Source organism: Setaria viridis, chromosome 5 (assembly GCF_005286985.2).
Source record: "Setaria viridis chromosome 5, Setaria_viridis_v4.0, whole genome shotgun sequence".
Taxonomy (NCBI): Eukaryota; Viridiplantae; Streptophyta; class Magnoliopsida; order Poales; family Poaceae; genus Setaria; species Setaria viridis.
In genome coordinates this window covers 26,755,205-26,772,970 of record NC_048267.2, presented here as the reverse complement: position 1 = coordinate 26,772,970, position 17,766 = coordinate 26,755,205, and the positions used below count along the sequence as shown (strand labels likewise).

At 51.0% G+C, this 17,766-nt stretch overlaps 3 protein-coding genes and 1 long non-coding RNA gene across 4 annotated transcripts; all 4 read left to right on the top strand.

Moving 5' to 3' along the window:
• The first annotated feature begins 1,329 nt into the window (after nt 1-1,329).
• On the top strand, nt 1,330-2,240 carry LOC117858186 (15.7 kDa heat shock protein, peroxisomal). Its single transcript, XM_034741207.2, has 2 exons — nt 1,330-1,602; nt 1,736-2,240. The coding sequence occupies exons 1-2, from the start codon at nt 1,476-1,478 to the stop codon at nt 2,107-2,109; spliced, it is 501 nt and encodes a 166-aa protein (XP_034597098.1). The 5' UTR covers nt 1,330-1,475; the 3' UTR covers nt 2,110-2,240.
• Nucleotides 2,241-3,694: 1,454 nt separating this feature from the next.
• LOC117859069 (protein QUIRKY) lies at nt 3,695-7,386 on the top strand. Its single transcript, XM_034742242.2, has one exon. It carries the CDS (start codon nt 4,142-4,144, stop codon nt 7,346-7,348), a length of 3,207 nt encoding a protein of 1,068 aa, XP_034598133.1. The 5' UTR covers nt 3,695-4,141; the 3' UTR covers nt 7,349-7,386.
• Nucleotides 7,387-7,435: 49 nt separating this feature from the next.
• On the top strand, nt 7,436-9,578 carry LOC117859070 (uncharacterized). The gene is made up of 2 exons (XR_004641094.2): nt 7,436-8,278; nt 8,851-9,578. It is a non-coding gene; the product is annotated as an uncharacterized lncRNA (long non-coding RNA).
• A 3,623-nt stretch (nt 9,579-13,201) lies between these two features.
• Nucleotides 13,202-17,384, top strand: LOC117858656 (probable V-type proton ATPase subunit d). The gene is made up of 10 exons (XM_034741761.2): nt 13,202-13,538; nt 14,596-14,716; nt 14,831-14,938; nt 15,027-15,129; nt 15,232-15,312; nt 15,405-15,490; nt 15,590-15,649; nt 15,741-15,789; nt 16,694-16,828; nt 16,971-17,384. The coding sequence occupies exons 1-10, from the start codon at nt 13,358-13,360 to the stop codon at nt 17,100-17,102; spliced, it is 1,056 nt and encodes a 351-aa protein (XP_034597652.1). The 5' UTR covers nt 13,202-13,357; the 3' UTR covers nt 17,103-17,384.
• The last annotated feature ends 382 nt before the right edge of the window (nt 17,385-17,766 follow it).

Genomic DNA, 17,766 nt, shown 5'->3' with positions numbered 1-17,766 from the left:
GCACATCATGTCGAGCTACAGCCGCCGCCGCCGTACACCACCGCCGTCCCCCACCTGCATCGAGCCTACCCGCGGAGTTCCCTGATTTACCCCCTCCCACCATCCTCCGATTAATGCCCGCGAGATCCAATCCCTGCAGGGAAAGAAACCCCTCCTGAATCGTAGGGATTTTGATTGCTTTTGGTGTTTCCATTCCCGCCGTCTCCTGTTGGTTGATTGGAGACCAGGGATTGTAGCGGCGTTTCCGTTCTCTAGGCGGTTGAGGGATAGAGAGCGAGGGAGATGGTGTCGCCTCGTCGTACGTGCTGTCGTTGTTACTGCTACTGCTCTCCATCTCAGTGGTATTCCTCATCGCGCCGTGCCTCATCCCACCACGGATGCTCCCAGCCATCCCGGACACCGACGAGATGGAGGACCTCGCGCTCTTCCGCTGTGCCGTCCTCATCTCCACCGCGCGTACCTCCAAGGCCGCCGCGGCCGCCGCCAACCCTGCTAGCGCTGCCACCCCCTCCTTCTTCGGCGGCTACGGGAGGAACAAGAGGCAGCAGCCAAAGGTGGCGTTCCTCTTCCCTACAAACTCCGACCTCATCTTCGCCCCGCTCTAGGAGAAGTTGTTCGCCGGCCACTAGCGCGCCTCCGCCACGCTCATCTCCGTCACACCGCCTCCTCGCCACCGCCCTGCTGGATGACCCGGCCAAACACTTCTTCGTGCTGCTCTCCCAGTCCTGCTCATCGTGGGGGTGGACGGTGGCGGCTCCGCAAGGTGGACGGCAGTGGCCCCGCAAGGGGTGGACGACGGCGGCGGCGGCTCAGCACGGTGGATGGCGGCGGCGGCCCTGCAGGTGAGAAGAGCAGGCGGCCAGCGTGGCTATGGAGCTTGAGAAGAGGAGAGAAGAAAGAAAGAGGACTTGACGTGTGGGTCTAGTGCCACGTGTCATCCACATCAGCAAAACCACCTTTCAAAACAGTTAGATGGTCAATTGTGAATGGTTTTGACAATTGGGTGGTTGAAGATTCCTGATTTTGGAATTGGATGGCTAAATTCAAACTGAGGCAATATGGTCATAAATAAATAAGCTTTTTCCTATGCAAAATAAGGAATCGGCCTGCTGCTTGCTTGTCCACGGCATCTGCCTTCACCTCCTTGTATTTTCTTGAGACGAGGGCTTGAGGTACCGTGCCGCATGGGTGCCGAAAGCAAGGCACCGTCCGCTAGAGATCCCTAGCCTTTACCCAGACGTCGACGACAAACACGATTTCCCGCTGCAACCTTGAAGAAAAGCTTGGGATAACCAACAAAGCACACAAACAAAAACAGGCACGCCCCGTAGCTCTACATATATAAGCTAACCAAGCTTGGCAAAGCTTGCAGCAGCTCGGATCATCACCATCCATCAATCACCTGCTGCTGCTGAAGGATCAGAATCAGATCAAGCGCAAACGCAACCACTTGCCAATCAACTGGCCATTCTCTCATGGCGAGCGGCAAGCCGCAGCGAGCAGCGAAATGCGGCGCGGCGCCTGAGGCCGTCACCGACATCGACCCCAAGCTCGAGTGGCTCGACGGCGCCAACACCTACATCATCCGCCTCAACCTCCCAGGTAAATTATTAGCCTCATTTTTTTAAAGAAAGATGTGTCATATCATGTACTACATATCTCTTTTTTTTTAAGAAAAATTAAAATATACATTTCTCATGAGATGTGTACGTACATATGCGCTTGAATAATGCAGGGTTCAAGAAGGAGGACTTCAAGGTGCAGGTGGACTCCGGCGGGCGGCTGACGGTGCGCGGCGAGCGGCCGGCGGGGTACGTGCGGTTCCACAAGGCGTTCCAGCTGCCCCAGACGGCCAACCTCGACGGGGTGGCCGGGCGTTTCGACGGCACCGTGCTGTCGCTCACCGTGCCCAAGCAGCCGGCCAGCGGCACGGACATGGTGGTGGCGAGGCTGGCCGAGGCCAGGGAGACGTGCGCGGCGGCGGAGGCCGAGGGGATGACGACCTGGGCGGAGGCGCTCGGCGGCAGGGGCCAGATGGTCGCCGCGGCCGTCGCCGGGTTCGCGCTCGGCGCGTTCCTCGCCCACAGGCTACTGTCCGCCACGAATTGAGTAGCTAAGGCGCCATGTATATGTGATGTGTGTACCTCATCTACGAGAATGGATTCGTTAAAAACGAAATTGTATTAATTATATTTGGTTCCTTGAAAAAAAACCATACTAAATGCATTGCTTATAATCTGTGTCCATAATCTGTGCGGGCGTACGCACGCTTATGCTGACATGTCACATCGCCACGTCAGCAACTTGTGACAGATGGCGCCTCTTCCGAGGGTCGCAGGTCGCCGTTCCGGCGAACTTGCATCTGAATTCTCAAGCGAATGAAAGATTGTAATGTAACGAACCCATGTTAACGCCAATGGAAATTCTGTGCGCGAGGGAGTGACGCAGCAGAATCGATTCCGTCTACCCTTTTCACCAACAGCCGTTGGCCCGTTCCCATCAAATAGCGGGTTATGAGCATCGAGATATGCCTCGACCTATGCCCATCAACCATATATACCTGTTGCACTCCCCTGTATCAGTGGTATGATGTCCCTGTGGCATCTTAGCTACGTCTTATCACCTAGGCGTTGTCTTGTTGTACGAGAAATATTACCTGTTCAAAATAATAGGAATCGAAATCCAAATTCTATAGTACTTCCTCCATTCTAATATATAGGTCATTTGGACTTTTCTAGATGCATAGTTTTAACCAGTGGCGGAGGTAGGATTGAAGCTTAGAAGGCTTGGTTCTTCCTTTTCCTCCATCTTCACCCTTTTCCCTCTTTTTCTTCTTATTTTTCCTCTCTTTTACACATCTTCTTCCTTTGGTTCTAATGGAGCTAGGTAGTAGGTGGGCTAAAGCCCCCGGCCCCCCTTAGATCCGCCCCTAGTTTTAACTATGCATCTAGAAATATGCTTATGTCTAGGTACATAGTAAATACTACGAATCTATAAAACCAAATGACCTATAATTTGAAACGGAGAGAGTAGCAATGTACCAAATTTAGCTTTCTTGGATGTGTTCTAATTTGGTTACAACTTACAAAACCTTTCCCTTTCGTGATCCATCTCTGTATCAAAATCAAGATTTTGAGTTCAGGCTGCCTCATATTTTTCCGTTAAAAAATAATTTATTGTAGCAATCTCATCGTCCGCGAATTTGTATTCTTACGGAGTTCGGAAAGAAAAGGAAAAAAACAGTTTAGCAAAAATGTTCAACCTGAGAAAACTATCCACATCTTGTGAGTAAGCTGCACCGTTTTTACCACCTGTTTGTACCAAGTTATCTTCTTCGTACATATGCGAGCAATCACAAATACGTCAACTATTTTAGTAGTTAGTATCACATTTTATAACCGCATAAGCTACTCTCAACTTCATGTTACTACTTTTCCATGCGACAACGGCCATCCATTAAACTAAAACTAAGGCACCTTTTTTCCTGTTTGGCTTGATCAACACCCGCGAGGTGGAGGACAGGCGGTGATTAGGTGATCTATGATCTCCCCCATGGCAATTCTAACACCACCTAGCACCTACCATTGCTTGGAGGAGGGCGGCGTGTATTGATGGTGATATGGGCGAAGAGGGAATTTAGCCAACTGATTTGATATGTAACTATGGGGCAGGCTGCTGCAGCCGACCACAGAACTGAGCGCATTTGGAATGGAAGCCTCTTTAGTCCTTACCACGATGCACGGAGGTTATTTAGTCGGCATTGTCTTTGGGAACGCCAGGAAAAGGGCAGGAGGAGGAAGTCGCCAACGAACGCAGCGCCGGCACCACCGCATCAGTGCACATTCAAAAAGAAGGCGAAGAGCAGATCGGATTCTGCGCGCGCCAAAGGTGAGAGCTTCCACGTCAAGAAAGACACCAACTTCTTCTTCCTCCGCGGCTCTCTCACTCTAGCACAGATTCTCTCCTCTCTCCAAAGCACACTACCTCCCCACAAAAGCAAAAGCAACCACTCGATCGGTCCACCACCCCCACGCCGATCGATCATAAGGAACCGTATTCCCTTCGCCGTCGCCTTCTCGCTTCCTTTTTTTCCCCCTCCACACCAGCGTCTCCACCTTCCCCTGCTTCCTCTGTTCCGCCCATGGCGGCCGGCGGTGGCGGTGGTGGCCCGCCGCCGCCGATGGTGCGGAGGCTGGCCGTCGAGGTGGTGGACGCGCGGGACCTCGTGCCCAAGGACGGGCTCGGCACGTCCAGCGCCTTCGCGGTGGTGGACTTCGACGGCCAGCGGAAGCGCACGCGGACCGTGCCGCGGGACCTCAACCCGCAGTGGCACGAGCGCCTCGACTTCGCCGTGCACGACCCGGCCAACATGCACGCCGAGGCGCTCGACGTCTCGCTCTACCACGACCGCCGCTTCAACCCCTCCGGAGGCGGCGGCGGCAAGAATCAATTCCTCGGCCGCGTCCGCATCTACGGCTCCCAGTTCTCGCGCCGCGGCCAGGAGGGCATCGTCTACTTCCCGCTCGAGAAGCGCAGCCTGCTCAGCTGGATCCGCGGCGAGGTCGGGCTCAAGATTTACTACTACGACGAGCCGGCGGAAGGGCCGCCGCCGCCCCCGGAGGACAAGCCGCCGGAGCAGGCCGACAACGCGCCGCCGCCGGAGGTCCCTCCGGAAGCGCCCAAGGAGCTCCATGAGATGCCCGCGCCGACCGAGGCCGCCGTCGAGGTGCAGCAGCCGGCGGGGCAGCCTCCAATCATTAACGTGGAGGAAGCGCCCATGCACCCACCGATGATGATGCCGCCGATGCACGGCCCCCACGGTCCAATGATGATGCCGCCGCCAATGCACGGGCCGCACGGCCCCCATGGCGGCACCATGATGCCGCCGCCGGTGCACGGGCCGCACGGGCCAATGACGCCGCCGCCACCGGAGCCACCGCCGGAGCCGGAGCCCGTACCGCAGCCGGAGGGCGGCGATCCGTACCCTCCCGAGGTGCGCAAGACGCGGATGGCGTCGAGTACGGAGCGCGTCCGCGTGGTGCGCTACCCGGATTACCACGCCTCCTCGCCCCGCATCATTCCCGGGCGGTTCGCGTCCGCCGGCGAATCCGTGGAGCCGGTGCAGTCGGCGTCGTACGACCTGGTGGAGCCGATGCGCTACCTGTTCGTGCGCGTGGTGCGGGTGCGCGGCATCCGCGCCTGCGAGGGCCCTTACGTGAAGGTCCAGGCAGGCCCGCACTCGCTCCGGTCGCGGCCCGGCCGCGACGTCTCCGGCACCGGCAACCCCGAGTGGAACCAGGTGTTCGCCATCAGCCACGCGAGGCCGGAGCCGACGCTGGAGATCTCCGTGTGGGACGGCGGGGCGCCCTCCCCCGCCGAGGCCTTCCTCGGCGGCGTGTGCTTCGACCTCTCCGACGTGCCGGTCCGGGACCAGCCGGACGGCCCGCTGGCGCCGCAGTGGTACCGGCTCGAGGGCGGCGAGCCGGGCATGGTGACGGGGGACATCATGGTGGCGGTGTGGATCGGCACGCAGGCCGACGACGCGTTTCCGGAGGCGTGGAACACGGACGCGCCGTACGCCGCGTACACGCGGTCCAAGGTGTACCAGTCGCCCAAGCTCTGGTACCTGCGCGCGTCGGTGATCGAGGCGCAGGACCTCCGCGTGCCGGCGCCGCCGCCGGGGCTCCCGTTCGACGTGCGCGTCAAGGTGCAGCTCGGCTTCCAGTCGGCGCGGACGCGGCGGTCGGTGGCGAGCAGCACCGGCTCCGCGTTCGCGTGGTCCGAGGACCTCATGTTCGTCGCGTCCGAGCCGCTGGACGACACCCTCGTCGTGCTCGTCGAGGACCGGTCCATGATCAAGGAGCCCGCGCTGCTGGGCCACGCCACCATCCCGGTGGCCTCCATCGAGCAGCGCCTTGACGAGCGGCAGATCGTGGCTTCGAGGTGGTTCAACCTGGAAGGCGGCAGCGATGGCGGCGGCCCGCCGGGGGGCTTCTACTCCGGGCGGCTGCACCTCCGGCTGTGCCTGGAAGGCGGGTACCACGTGCTGGACGAGGCGGCGCACGTGTGCAGCGACTACCGGCCGACGGCGAAGCAGCTGTGGAAGCCGCCGGTGGGCGTGCTGGAGCTGGGCATCATCGACGCGTGCAGCCTGCTGCCGATGAAGACGAAAGGCGGCGCCAAGGGGTGCACGGACGCCTACTGCGTGGCCAAGTACGGCAAGAAGTGGGTGCGCACCCGCACCGTGACCGACAGCCTGAACCCGCGGTGGAACGAGCAGTACACGTGGCAGGTGTACGACCCCTGCACGGTGCTGACGGTGGCCGTGTTCGACAACTGGCGCATGTTCGCCGGCGCCGGCGACGACCGCCAGGACTACCGCGTCGGCAAGGTGCGGGTGCGCGTGTCGACGCTGGAGAGCAACCGCGTTTACACGGCGTCGTACCCGCTGCTGGTGCTGCTACGGTCGGGGCTGAAGAAGATGGGCGAGGTGCGGCTGGCCGTGCGGCTCTCGTCGCCGGCGGCTCTGCCGGACACGTGGGTCACCTACACGTCGCCGCTGCTGCCGCGCATGCACTACCTGCGCCCGATCGGCGTCGCGCAGCAGGAGGCGCTCCGCGGCGCCGCCGTGCGCACGGTGGCCACGTGGCTGGCGCGGTCGGAGCCGCCGCTGGGGCCGGAGGTTGTCAAGTACATGCTGGACGCGGACGCGCACACGTGGAGCGTGCGGCGCGCCAAGGCCAACTGGTTCCGCATCATGGGGGTGCTGGCCTGGGCCGTCGGGCTGGCGCGGTGGCTCGACGGCGTCAAGCGGTGGCGCAACCCGTCCACCACCGTGCTCGTCCACGCGCTCTACCTGGTGCTCGTCTGGTACCCGGAGCTGGTGGTCCCCACGGCGTCGCTGTACGTGTTCATGATCGGCGTGTGGTACTACCGGTTCCGGCCTCGTGGCCCCGCCGGGATGGACGCGCGGCTGTCGCAGGCCGACACGGTGGACGGCGACGAGCTGGAGGAGGAGTTCGACCCGGTGCCGCCGCCGGACGTGCTGCGGCTCCGGTACGAGCGGCTCCGCACGCTGGCCGGGCGCGTGCAGCGCGTCATGGGCGACGTCGCGGCGCAGGGGGAGCGGCTGCAGGCGCTCGTGAGCTGGAGGGACCCGCGCGCCAGCCGGATCTTCGTGGGCGTCTGCCTCGCCGTGGCCGTCGCGCTCTACGCCATGCCGCCCAAGATGGTGGCCGTGGCCAGCGGGTTCTACTACCTGCGACACCCGATGTTCCGGGACCCCATGCCGCCGCCGGCCGTCAACTTCTTCCGCCGGCTGCCCAGCCTCTCGGACAGGTTGCTCTGACTCTCAGGAGAGTGGCGCGAGCTTGCTTTCCCCCCCCCCCCCCCACCCCCCCCCCCCCCCCCCCCCCCCCCCCCCCCCCCCTCCACCCCTGATTATTCCCCATTTTGCTGTGTAATAAAATCGGTGCAAAAGTGATGTATCGGACCGGAAGAGGATAGAAATTGATATTGCTGTATTCATAAGCATATATAGATAGTGCATTCTAAAAGGAACATAGAGATAGCAGTATAGTTGTCATGGCAATTTGCTACATTTGTTCAGCTCTGTTTCAGCCCATCTCAACAAGAAATCCATTTGAGTTCAGAATTTCGGAAAAGAGCTGCTTCCGTACAGGTATCCGCTGGCAAGGCCTTGCTCTGCTCACAAGTCAGATCGAGATCGTACGTGTCCTCGCATTCGGCAATGATCGATCTGGATGGTGATCACTGCTCACTGATCAGGTCATGTAGGGTACGTTTGGATGCAGTCCGCTGCTGACCCTGCCAAACCATCGGCCGGCCAATATTTGGCGGCCAAATCGCGGCATTGATCCAAACGCAACGCTTGCCCACGGTCAACGGCTAAAATTTGGCCTGCCGGCGGTTGGCATCAATCCAAACGCCAACAGGACAGGAGATCGTCGGAGGGGAAGCTCGTTTTCTGATGCTGCTTGTGCAACTCCAACAGCCTCCAAAAAAGTAGCGAGAGCGCGAAACCGAGCCAAACACGCGCGCCAGCGTCCTGCAACTCCCAAAAAAGTAGCGAAACCGAGCAAACCCCCGCGCGCTCCCGCGTCCTCGCTATTCTCGGGCGCTCCCTATCTGCTCCCCACCCCCGGCCCTCCCCCCTCCCTCGCACATCTGACTCCGCCACTCGCTAGGTTTGCAAAATCGCAACCGCTGCGCCGCTCGGAGTCGGACCTCGGAGATCTCGTCCCGCCACGGCCGCCAGGTACGCCGCTGCCCCCCTTACGCTTTTTGCTGCCGGATCCGGAGGGGAGAGGTGGCGCGGGGGGCCGGCGTCCGGCTGTGCCGCGAACCGCATCTCGCCGCGCCGCCAATCGCTCCCCACCGCACCGCGTTGCCTCCGAGCGGTCGTGGAGGAGGGGGAGCATTGGATGGAGGCGACCGGGAGGGAGGCGAATCTGTGTGGAGCCTGGGTCGGGAGGCCGACAGGGAAGAGGGATTGAGGAGGGAGGCGGCCGGGCAGGTAGAGAGCGCGGAGGGGAAGGAGGTGGCCTGGCAGGCAGAGAGCGGCTACAGATGGCAGAGGCAGGGGGAGACGGCATGGATGGGGGAAGGTTTTGGATTTACAGTATTTGTTAAGCTGTGAATAGATTCAATGAAACGATTCTGTTTCGTTAAGCTAGGAATGGATGCAATGGAATGATTTTGTTTGGTTAAGTTTAGAATTGACGCAACTATACAATTTTGTTTTGGTTATGGTAATTAGAAGTGATACTACTGAGAATCGGTAATTTGTTTGGTCATTATACTTGTTCCCTTTTTTTTCTCAATGTGTAGGTTGTTCTGATGGGTAGTCCAATGGGTAGTTTTCTGGACTTGGTTAGCGACCGCAACCTAGAAAGCGATTCGGAGGAAAGTCAATCTGGAAGTACACAAGTTGAGGAAGATCTGGCACTTTTAGATGTTATGGTGTCCGCCGCGCGAAAGAGTGGAGCCAAGAATTTCAACCACAAAAGACAGAAGACAAGCGCCACCGCAAGTCCAGGTTCGTCTACTCCTGGAAGCGATGAAAGCCGCGCTGATGATGAAGAGGAAGGTCTCGTTGCAAAGGCCCAGTACGTGGAAACGTTGGAAAATATGTGGGCCAAGAAGAGAGAGTTCGAAACCTTCAAAGAGGATAGAAAGAAAGAGCGCCATGATCAGATAATGGAACTGGAGAATAGAAAGATTGAACTAAAGGAAAAAGATCTTGAGTTAAGACAACGGATTCAAGACTCTGCAGTGATGAGTATGGACATTAGTGGTATGAGTGAGCGACAGCAGAAATACCTTTTGAGCTTGCAGGATGAGATCTTCGCACGACGATTTGGTGCAGGCTCTGGTTGAGTTGCTTCATATGTTCTTGTATGAACTATGTGTGGGCATTAGTTATTGTCATATGAACCCAGTAATTGTATGAACTATGTGTAGAGTATGTTGTTAGTTGCTTGATGACTATATTAAAGGTGATCAATGGGCTCTTTTTGGGCATGTGAATTAATAGGACAGGGCAGATCTTTGGTCCATCGTCTACAAATGTAGAGAGATGTTATTTCATGCTCGTGTGCAGGGTAAAAAGGAGAGGTTGGGATGGACCTAAATGGGTGAAATTTACCAGATCACAAAATCGCTTCATACCAATACCATGCATGGAACTGACCTGATTGATGCACTGATGCATGAAGAAGTTCAGTGCCATCCATTTTTCCATGGTACAAGGTTACTCTTTTCATTATTTGTGCAGAATAGCACCAAAAAGATTCTGAAAGCAAAAGTAATATTGCAAAACTCCGCATAACAAAAGGTGCCGGCAATCCTCAGTAAGAGAACCGGATAGAGTCAAGCAGTCTAGTGTGCTTTCAGGATAAGTAATGCAGCAAAATGATCTTTTTGCCCAGACAATTTCTAGTCGACACTACTTTCAGGTCGTCCTACATCTCAACAAAAGGAGGTTACTCGATATGTCAACGTCTTAAGAAGCAAAACAAAGGATTTTAGTGTCTTTTCTCACCAAGGAAGAAACGAAGATTCCATCAGTGACTTTTTCTTCTCTTGTTTTCGAATGGTTACAAATGCCAGAGTGTAATTTTCTCATCCATATATTGTATTGGAGAAAGGATATCCAAAATAAAGTGTTAACAATCCGTTATAAAAAATACATATTGATATCAATCTTTGATGAAATCACTTGTTACACACAGGACAGGGAGATACCATTCTTTTGTAGAAAGGTGTTTGGAACCTCATTCCGTTGGCACAAAGTTTACCCATTCTATAACATAGCTTTAGTATGGAAAAATGATCTTCATAGCTGCACAAAGGATTCTTCATCAAAGAGATTTTGATGTGGCACATTATATTTCACACTTGTATAGGACATGTTTAGTAGTTAGAAGTAAAGTACAAACCGAGTCCTCGATCAGTTTCAATACATACTGTATATAAGAATGATTTTTTAAGGGAAAATATAGCACCGAAAGATTGCGACTTCCATAAAATACCATCGAAAGAGCTCAGCCCCGTAAAATACTAGCGAAAGCTGCAAACTCAAACTGAAATTAGCATTCCGTTAGTTTTTACACAAACGGTGTTAACCAAGACAAAAATACCCCTAACCCTTTCAGCCCGGAACCAGAAAACACTCTGCAGATCATATAGGGCTAGGAATGAGACGATGAGAGGACGGTGACACAAGGCCGGCCGCCGCGCTGTCCATGGGCCTGCCCTTCCGCGCCGTGCCAACGTCTGGGCTCAAGGTGCCCGTCATTGCGCTGCCCACAGTTGTGGTGCCTGCCGCCCCGAAGCACGGCATGATAGCATCAATTGAAGCTAGTTCCAGATGATACGGCAAGAAAACTGATAACGATAAACTTCTGCACTCATGTCTTGATCCCAAAAGATAATACGGAACCACCAATCCAGCATGGTCTTAAAAAATCCACAACCAAACTAGTCTTACGGTCTTACATGAGAGGTCTCAAATTGATGCAAATTGGGGGTGGCGCACAGCCCTCCGCCCTATCCTCAAGAGTGGAGCTTGTGCTCGCGCACGAGGGAGGCGGCACGTCCAGCGGATAGCTCGCAGGGAGGTGGCGTCGCCTTTGGGGAAAGCCAGCGAGGGGTAGCGTCGCCGGTGGGTGAGGAGCGGCGGCACCGCGGAGTAGTGCGGGAGGAGTTCGCCGAGGAGACGAGCGGTAGTATAAGGCTGACTGGAAGAAGGATCGATCCCCTCTATGGTCTTCAAAGGATAAGAAGGGTAGGATTGTCATTTTAAGTTGGTCTATTAGTCAAAGAGATGAAGTTTTCAGTGAATAAAATGTAATGGAATGATATTTTCAATTAACATTTGTAACTGTCAATGGTATTTTACGGTGGCAAGGTCTTTCGATGGTATTTTTCCGAAGTCGCGATCTTTCAGTGCTACAAAACTAATTTTTCTTTTTTTTAACGTGACTGTCAAGTTTATATTTCAGGGCTCATGCCCAATAGAACCCTTCACCCATACAAGCTTAATAACTAAGTGTTTGTCTGAACTCTAAAAGTAAGCCTGCCCAATTGATTAATGTAACATGGTGTACTCCACTGTTATTTTCTTTTCCCAATCCTAAATTTTCAACAAGTTGAAAACTCAAAATTAATTTTTTTGAAAAGTCGCAATTAATAAGGCTCAATAATACAGACACAGACAGACTGCACTCTTCCAAACTATTCACTTTCTGTCAACGCATTACTCATACTATCATGTTCACGTTCCTTGCTTCGTAATTCAGCCCAACATGAACAAGCGACTTCTCCTCTGCTCTAGTCCAGTCTACCCCACTGCGGCATGCACCACAGCAGGCGGCTGGATCAGAAAGGTAGCGGAGGTGCACGTTCAACAGACCGTGTTGTGGACAAGTGTTGAACGCAAGGATAAAACATATTCCCTCCATCCTGAAAAAAGTATCCTTTTGTTCTATTCTAAGTCAAACAATCTTATATTTGACCAAATTTATATAAAATATATCAATACTTTTGATGTCTAACAAGTTTCATTAGATTTGTTATGAAATATATTTTCATAGCATACCTATTTATTGTTATAAATATTGATACAATTCATTGTAAACTCAGTCAAACTTAAAACAGTTTGACTTAGGACAAACCTAAAATAACATTCTTTGCGGGATGGAGGGAGTATAGTATAGAGGTGGAATCAATGGTACCTTGACAAACAGACGAGGTACAATACCCTGCACATATGTTCTGTTTCTTCTATATGTTTCTTTCTAATCCTCGGTTTAACTGAATCTAACTGCATGAAGTTGCGAATTGTGATAAACAAATTTGCCTAAACGCCATCTTAATTACCGATAGTATTACAATTTGGTAACCCAATATATTCACCTTTGGCAGCCGAAAAGAATTATAACAAGTTGGAAACTGCAAACATCGGACTCAAGCATCCAGACATATGCAATCATGGTTGCATCTTTCTCTAAGCACTTAGTCAAATGTAAGATAATTTGACTTAGATAAAATTAAAATTGCATTGTTTTGGAGATAAAAGGGAGTACTAGATAGTTAATTTGTAACCATGCTGGCTCCATTAGCGGTGTGCTGCGATGGTGTGGCTAATAGCATAACAATGGTCAATAAGCACGGTGAATTGTTAGTGCTAAAGAAAATTACTTTATTGTCGGTCAAAGTATGAGACAGAGAAGCAAGTAGAGATTAGTCTGGTGGTGCAAATGAACCAAACAAATAATGATTAGAGCAATATCGGATTGGAACGAACAATCTCTTTGGCAATTCGGTAAATATTAAAGCTCGGCCAGGCAAGTTTAGGGAACCCATATCGTGGCATACACCGAACTAACGACTATGACTTTGATGTGGTTACATGATTTTTGTAATCGTTCCATGAGTTCTGAAGAAAAATATCAGTTTCTCCACTTAATTCCCGACTCTGTGTAAAATCCTTTGAGCACTTTGGTAAAAAACTTTGGTTGGGGCAGTAAACAGTTTTCACGCCCTCGTGCACCGTCAGATCAACCCCGAAACGAACTGTGAAAGTGAGACTGAGACGGAGGAGACGCGGCCGACGTGCCACGCCCGGATCTCACAAGCTCTGCTGCGGCAACGAGTCCCTTCTAATAAAAACTCTCCCACCACATCAGCGCCGCGACCGCGACCCCACCTCCCGGATCTCATCTGCGACGACCTCCCCGCCTCTCCCTCCCGATCCCGCCACCGCCCCCGCCGCGCGCCACCCCCGACCAAGCTCTCGTCTCCGGGGAGCGAGCCGGAGCAGGCGGCGGCGAAGATGTACGGGTGGGAGATGCTGTCGTTCAACATCCACGACGGGTTCCTGGAGGCCATCGTGCGGGGGAACCGCTCGGGCCTCCTCACCGCCGCCGACTACAACAACCTCTGCCAGTGCGAGACCCTCGACGACATCAAGATGCACCTCACCGCCACCGAGTACGGGCCCTACCTCCAGAACGGTGAGATCCTCCTCCGGCCTCCCTCGGCTTCGGGTGCGGTGGGGTTGGGAGCTGCCGATGCCGTGTGCTCCTTTTTCTCAATCGGAATCCACGCTGGTAATGCTGGGGCACCGCGATTCGTGATCTGCCCCCCGCGAATTGGGATCCCGGTTGGGGATTTCGGGGTAGCCCTACTAGCAGGGCTCGTTCTCGAGCTAGAATTCCGAGCATTGTTGTGTCCTTTTGTCCCCTTCATTCGCGGATCTCGGAGGGGAAGCTCGTCAGTCCAGATCGCTTGCTAGTTATCTGAATTTTCAACTTCTAGCATAAGCCCACTAGGTCCCTGTATGGCGAGACCATTAATTGGTCGATTGAACAGATTGTTCGTGTCGTCTAGTTAGGTATACCGTATCCAAGCCTTCATTCTGTATCGATATGTTCTATTAATGTGAGCATCTGAAGCTCAAGCAAAGTCCTGCAGGTTAGCTTAGTCCTGCTGTGATGCCTGTAAACCACTACGCAACCTGCCTCAAGAATTCATTTAGTTGGATCAGGCGCTTAGTGTTTATTTTCTAGAATCCACTTGTGCTGTGGGCCAATTGAATCAGCAAAACCTGTTTAGTCATCATGTTTTGCTTCTGCCTGGGGCTTGGCAATATGCCACTCGCTGGAATTTAGTTGATATCATTTTATAGGTTTTGCAAACTGCATTTTTAGCCCTTTCTAGTATGAGCTTCATTTTCTGCGTATAGAGGATGTGATATTTAGTTGCTTAGGGGTCTATACCCTTTCAATTTTTCTGTCTGTCACACTAGAAGGTTGACATATAGCTCCTCTTGTCCCAACCATGGTTATGCCATGCGTAAATTTTGAATGCTGTACTAGACTAGGGTATGTTGCACTCAATATATTTTCTTTCAATAACAATGGCAGAATTCCTGCCTGATCAACCGAATTTTGTGTCGATTCAACTTCGCACTGGCAATTGTGTTCAGAATAATATTTTGCAGCATATGCTTCTTCAATGCATTTTTATGATATACTACTGTACTGAGAACTTATTTCTGGTAAACTGCAGAGCCTTCTCCCCTGCACACAACAACAATTGTGGAAAAGTGCACTCTTAAACTGGTTGATGAGTACAAGCACATGCTGTGCCAGGCGACTGAACCACTATCTACATTCTTGCAGTATATAACGTAAGTGTCCAAGTACTGTTTGGGTGCTTCCTCTATATATTCCCCCTCTACACTTGTTTAGATTTCCTGCTCTAGTGCAGTAGTTTGATTGTGACAGTATAATGTTTTTCACAGGTACGGGCATATGATTGATAATGTTGTCCTTATTGTAACTGGGACATTGCATGAGAGAGATGTTAATGAACTGTTGGAGAAATGCCACCCATTGGGCATGTTTGACAGGTATTATTGTTGTTTCTGTCCCTTGTTTTTTATTGAAGAGATGTGACAATACTCAGAATGCTAATTGTTTCGCCCTCTTGATCAATAGTATTGCATCACTTGCTGTTGCTCAAAACATGCGTGAGCTTTATAGATTGGTTCTAGTCGATACACCCTTGGCTCCTTACTTCTCAGAGTGCATTACATCTGAGGTAAAAAACTGCAGCTGATCATTTGTGCTCCAATAAATATAAATGCATCTTCGTTCTCTATTTTTTTTTTCATAACAGAGGATGCCTTGGTATATTTTCTAGGATCTGGATGACATGAATATCGAGATTATGAGGAACACTCTGTACAAAGCATATCTTGAGGATTTTTACAAGTTTTGCCAGGTACAGTACTCAAATATAGTGGTTTTGAATGATGTTATTCTTAATCATTTTCTTTGTTTCCTTTTTAATTATTATTATTATTTTTTGTATAGAAACTAGGTGGTGCTACAGCTGAGATTATGTGTGATATCCTTTCATTTGAAGCCGACAGAAGAGCTGTTAACATTACAATAAACAGGTACAGTGCTGAGTTTTGCATTTCTAACTTTGCATCTTTCAGTTTTACATGCACGGTTGCCTTAACGCAGAGTCCTGATTTCTATGTTTTTTGTTTCAGTATTGGGACTGAGTTGACAAGAGATGACCGCAGGAAGCTGTACTCCAACTTTGGTCTATTGTACGTTTTCTTTGAAAGCAACACTAATGGTACTTTTTGTCAGTATATGTGCATGTTTTTCACGTGATTCTAATATTTGGACGTCCCCCAGGTATCCATATGGTCATGAGGAACTGGCTGTCTGTGAAGATGTTGACCAGGTTTACCTCTAATCATGCAGTATTATTGTTTACTTTGTTAAAGCACATCCTGCTATAGTCTGAATTATTTTTAATCCGTAAGCAATTTATATTGTGTTCTTATTAGTGTTTATTAGTAAAAGAGGTATGTTTGAGTGAAAAAAACCAGCGATACTAAACGACTCTGTAGCTTATTGAAACAAAATGTTCTAGGCTAAGGGTTTCATCTTGAAAATGGAAAAACAATGGTGTTCATGGAACTGTCATATGTCGAACTTGCTTTTCTGACTAGTCTATGTCAGCAGCATGGGCTTGTTGGTTAGTCCGACGCATTAATGATGGTAATATAATGTGGTTCTTTTTGGATTTTCTTTACATGCTTAGATGAAAATATGCAATAGTGTTGCGCAGAGTCTATTCAGAAGTGCCATATGAGTTTGATCATCATATGCCAGAGTACCTATGTCTTGGCTTTTTGTGTCAGCATTCATCAGTTTAATGAACATATATTAATATATTATTAATCAGTCATCAATTTCTTGCTGTTAAGGATTTTATTTTTTCTTCTTTGGTGTCATGTTATGAATATCTTCTTAGTGTTAATTGTAATTTTGTTACTGTGGACTGTCTTTCTAGGGCCTGTTTAGATAAGGAGAAATTGGGATCCAAATGCCTCAGGATATAATGTGTTAATAACATATATACATTGCTTTATAACAAATTACACACCTTTGCACCTGCCTCTTGATCTCATGCTCATCTTAGGAGGATTTTTTTTTAAATCTCAGACAGCAACATGTAGGTCTTTTCTCTCTGAAAACCTGTTGTCTTTCAAGATGGAATGCTTCTGCAGTACACATGGCATGGGTTTGCTCTGTTAATTCGATTGCAATAACACTTTTTTTTGTGCTTGTTAATCATGCAGGTGCGTGGTGCAATGGAGAAGTATCCACCATACCAGTCTATTTTTTCCAGGATTTCATATGGAGAAAGCCAGATGTTGGATAAGGCCTTCTATGAGGAGGAAGTGCGAAGGCTATGCTTGTCCTTTGAGCAGCAGGTATATTTTTCCGCTTCAGATACGTTATAAGAGTTGCTTCATTCTGTTATTACGAACTTGCTCCTGGAAATTCAGAGCTATTCTCCCAGCTATCAGCTCATTCGTGGTGCTATCTTTTAACGAATCTTTTCTTGCCTTGCAGTTCCACTACGGTGTCTTCTTCGCTTACATCAGGCTACGCGAGCAGGAGATAAGGAACCTGATGTGGATCTCTGAATGTGTCGCTCAGAACCAGAAGGCCAGGGTCCATGACAGTGTTGTGTTCATCTTCTGAGCACCCACACGGCACTACATATGTTGTACAAAATGCCTATTTTGATGATGGCACAATCACTTGCACTCATTATAAACCTGGGACTTATTATTATGCCCATTCCCTCTTGTTCGATGGATGCGGCAGGAGTCCAGACCTGGAGTCAATGTATTATTTGTTTTGTAGTCAAATAAAGGCGTGGTTATCTGGTACACCGAATAAAATCCTGTCTATTCTTTAGAATAAGTGAAATCTTGTGTATTTTGGGACAGAGTTTACTGGCAATGTGCAGTTTGCTTTCAATCTTTTGTACGTTTCTGTGAACTTTTCTACGTTGATATGTCTGGATGCTATTGACTAGTTTTATGGTTCTTCATGCGGCTGCGTGCGGCCGGCAACTTTTGATGCTAGATGCATCGCTGGATGCATCAGTGCCGATTTCTCGTCTTACCTCTAAACTAATGCATGACAAATTGAAGCTTTTGTTCTCTGAGCAGTCGCTGTGAAAAACGAGCATGTTTTTGTCCTTTTGCTGCAAGGAGTTCTAAGCAACGCCGGCGGGGAGGCATGGGGTATGTTTGGTTCCTTGCAGCTGCATTCCTGCTCCCTATAACCTCGCGCTCGCTAGAGCTAGCCCTGGACTGCCATGAGCCAGTCCAGCACGCTCAGGAGCTTCCACGCTCGA

Coding starts and splice junctions, on each gene's coding strand:
- LOC117858186 (XM_034741207.2), top strand. CDS start 1,476: ATGGCGAGCGGCAAGCCGCAGCGAGCAGCGAAATGCGGCGCGGCGCCT. Junction 1,603..1,735: donor CATCCGCCTCAACCTCCCAG/GTAAATTATTAG, acceptor TGAATAATGCAG/GGTTCAAGAAGGAGGACTTC.
- LOC117858656 (XM_034741761.2), top strand. CDS start 13,358: ATGTACGGGTGGGAGATGCTGTCGTTCAACATCCACGACGGGTTCCTG. Junction 14,939..15,026: donor CCATTGGGCATGTTTGACAG/GTATTATTGTTG, acceptor CTTGATCAATAG/TATTGCATCACTTGCTGTTG. Junction 15,790..16,693: donor TCTGTGAAGATGTTGACCAG/GTTTACCTCTAA, acceptor TTAATCATGCAG/GTGCGTGGTGCAATGGAGAA.
- LOC117859069 (XM_034742242.2), top strand. CDS start 4,142: ATGGCGGCCGGCGGTGGCGGTGGTGGCCCGCCGCCGCCGATGGTGCGG.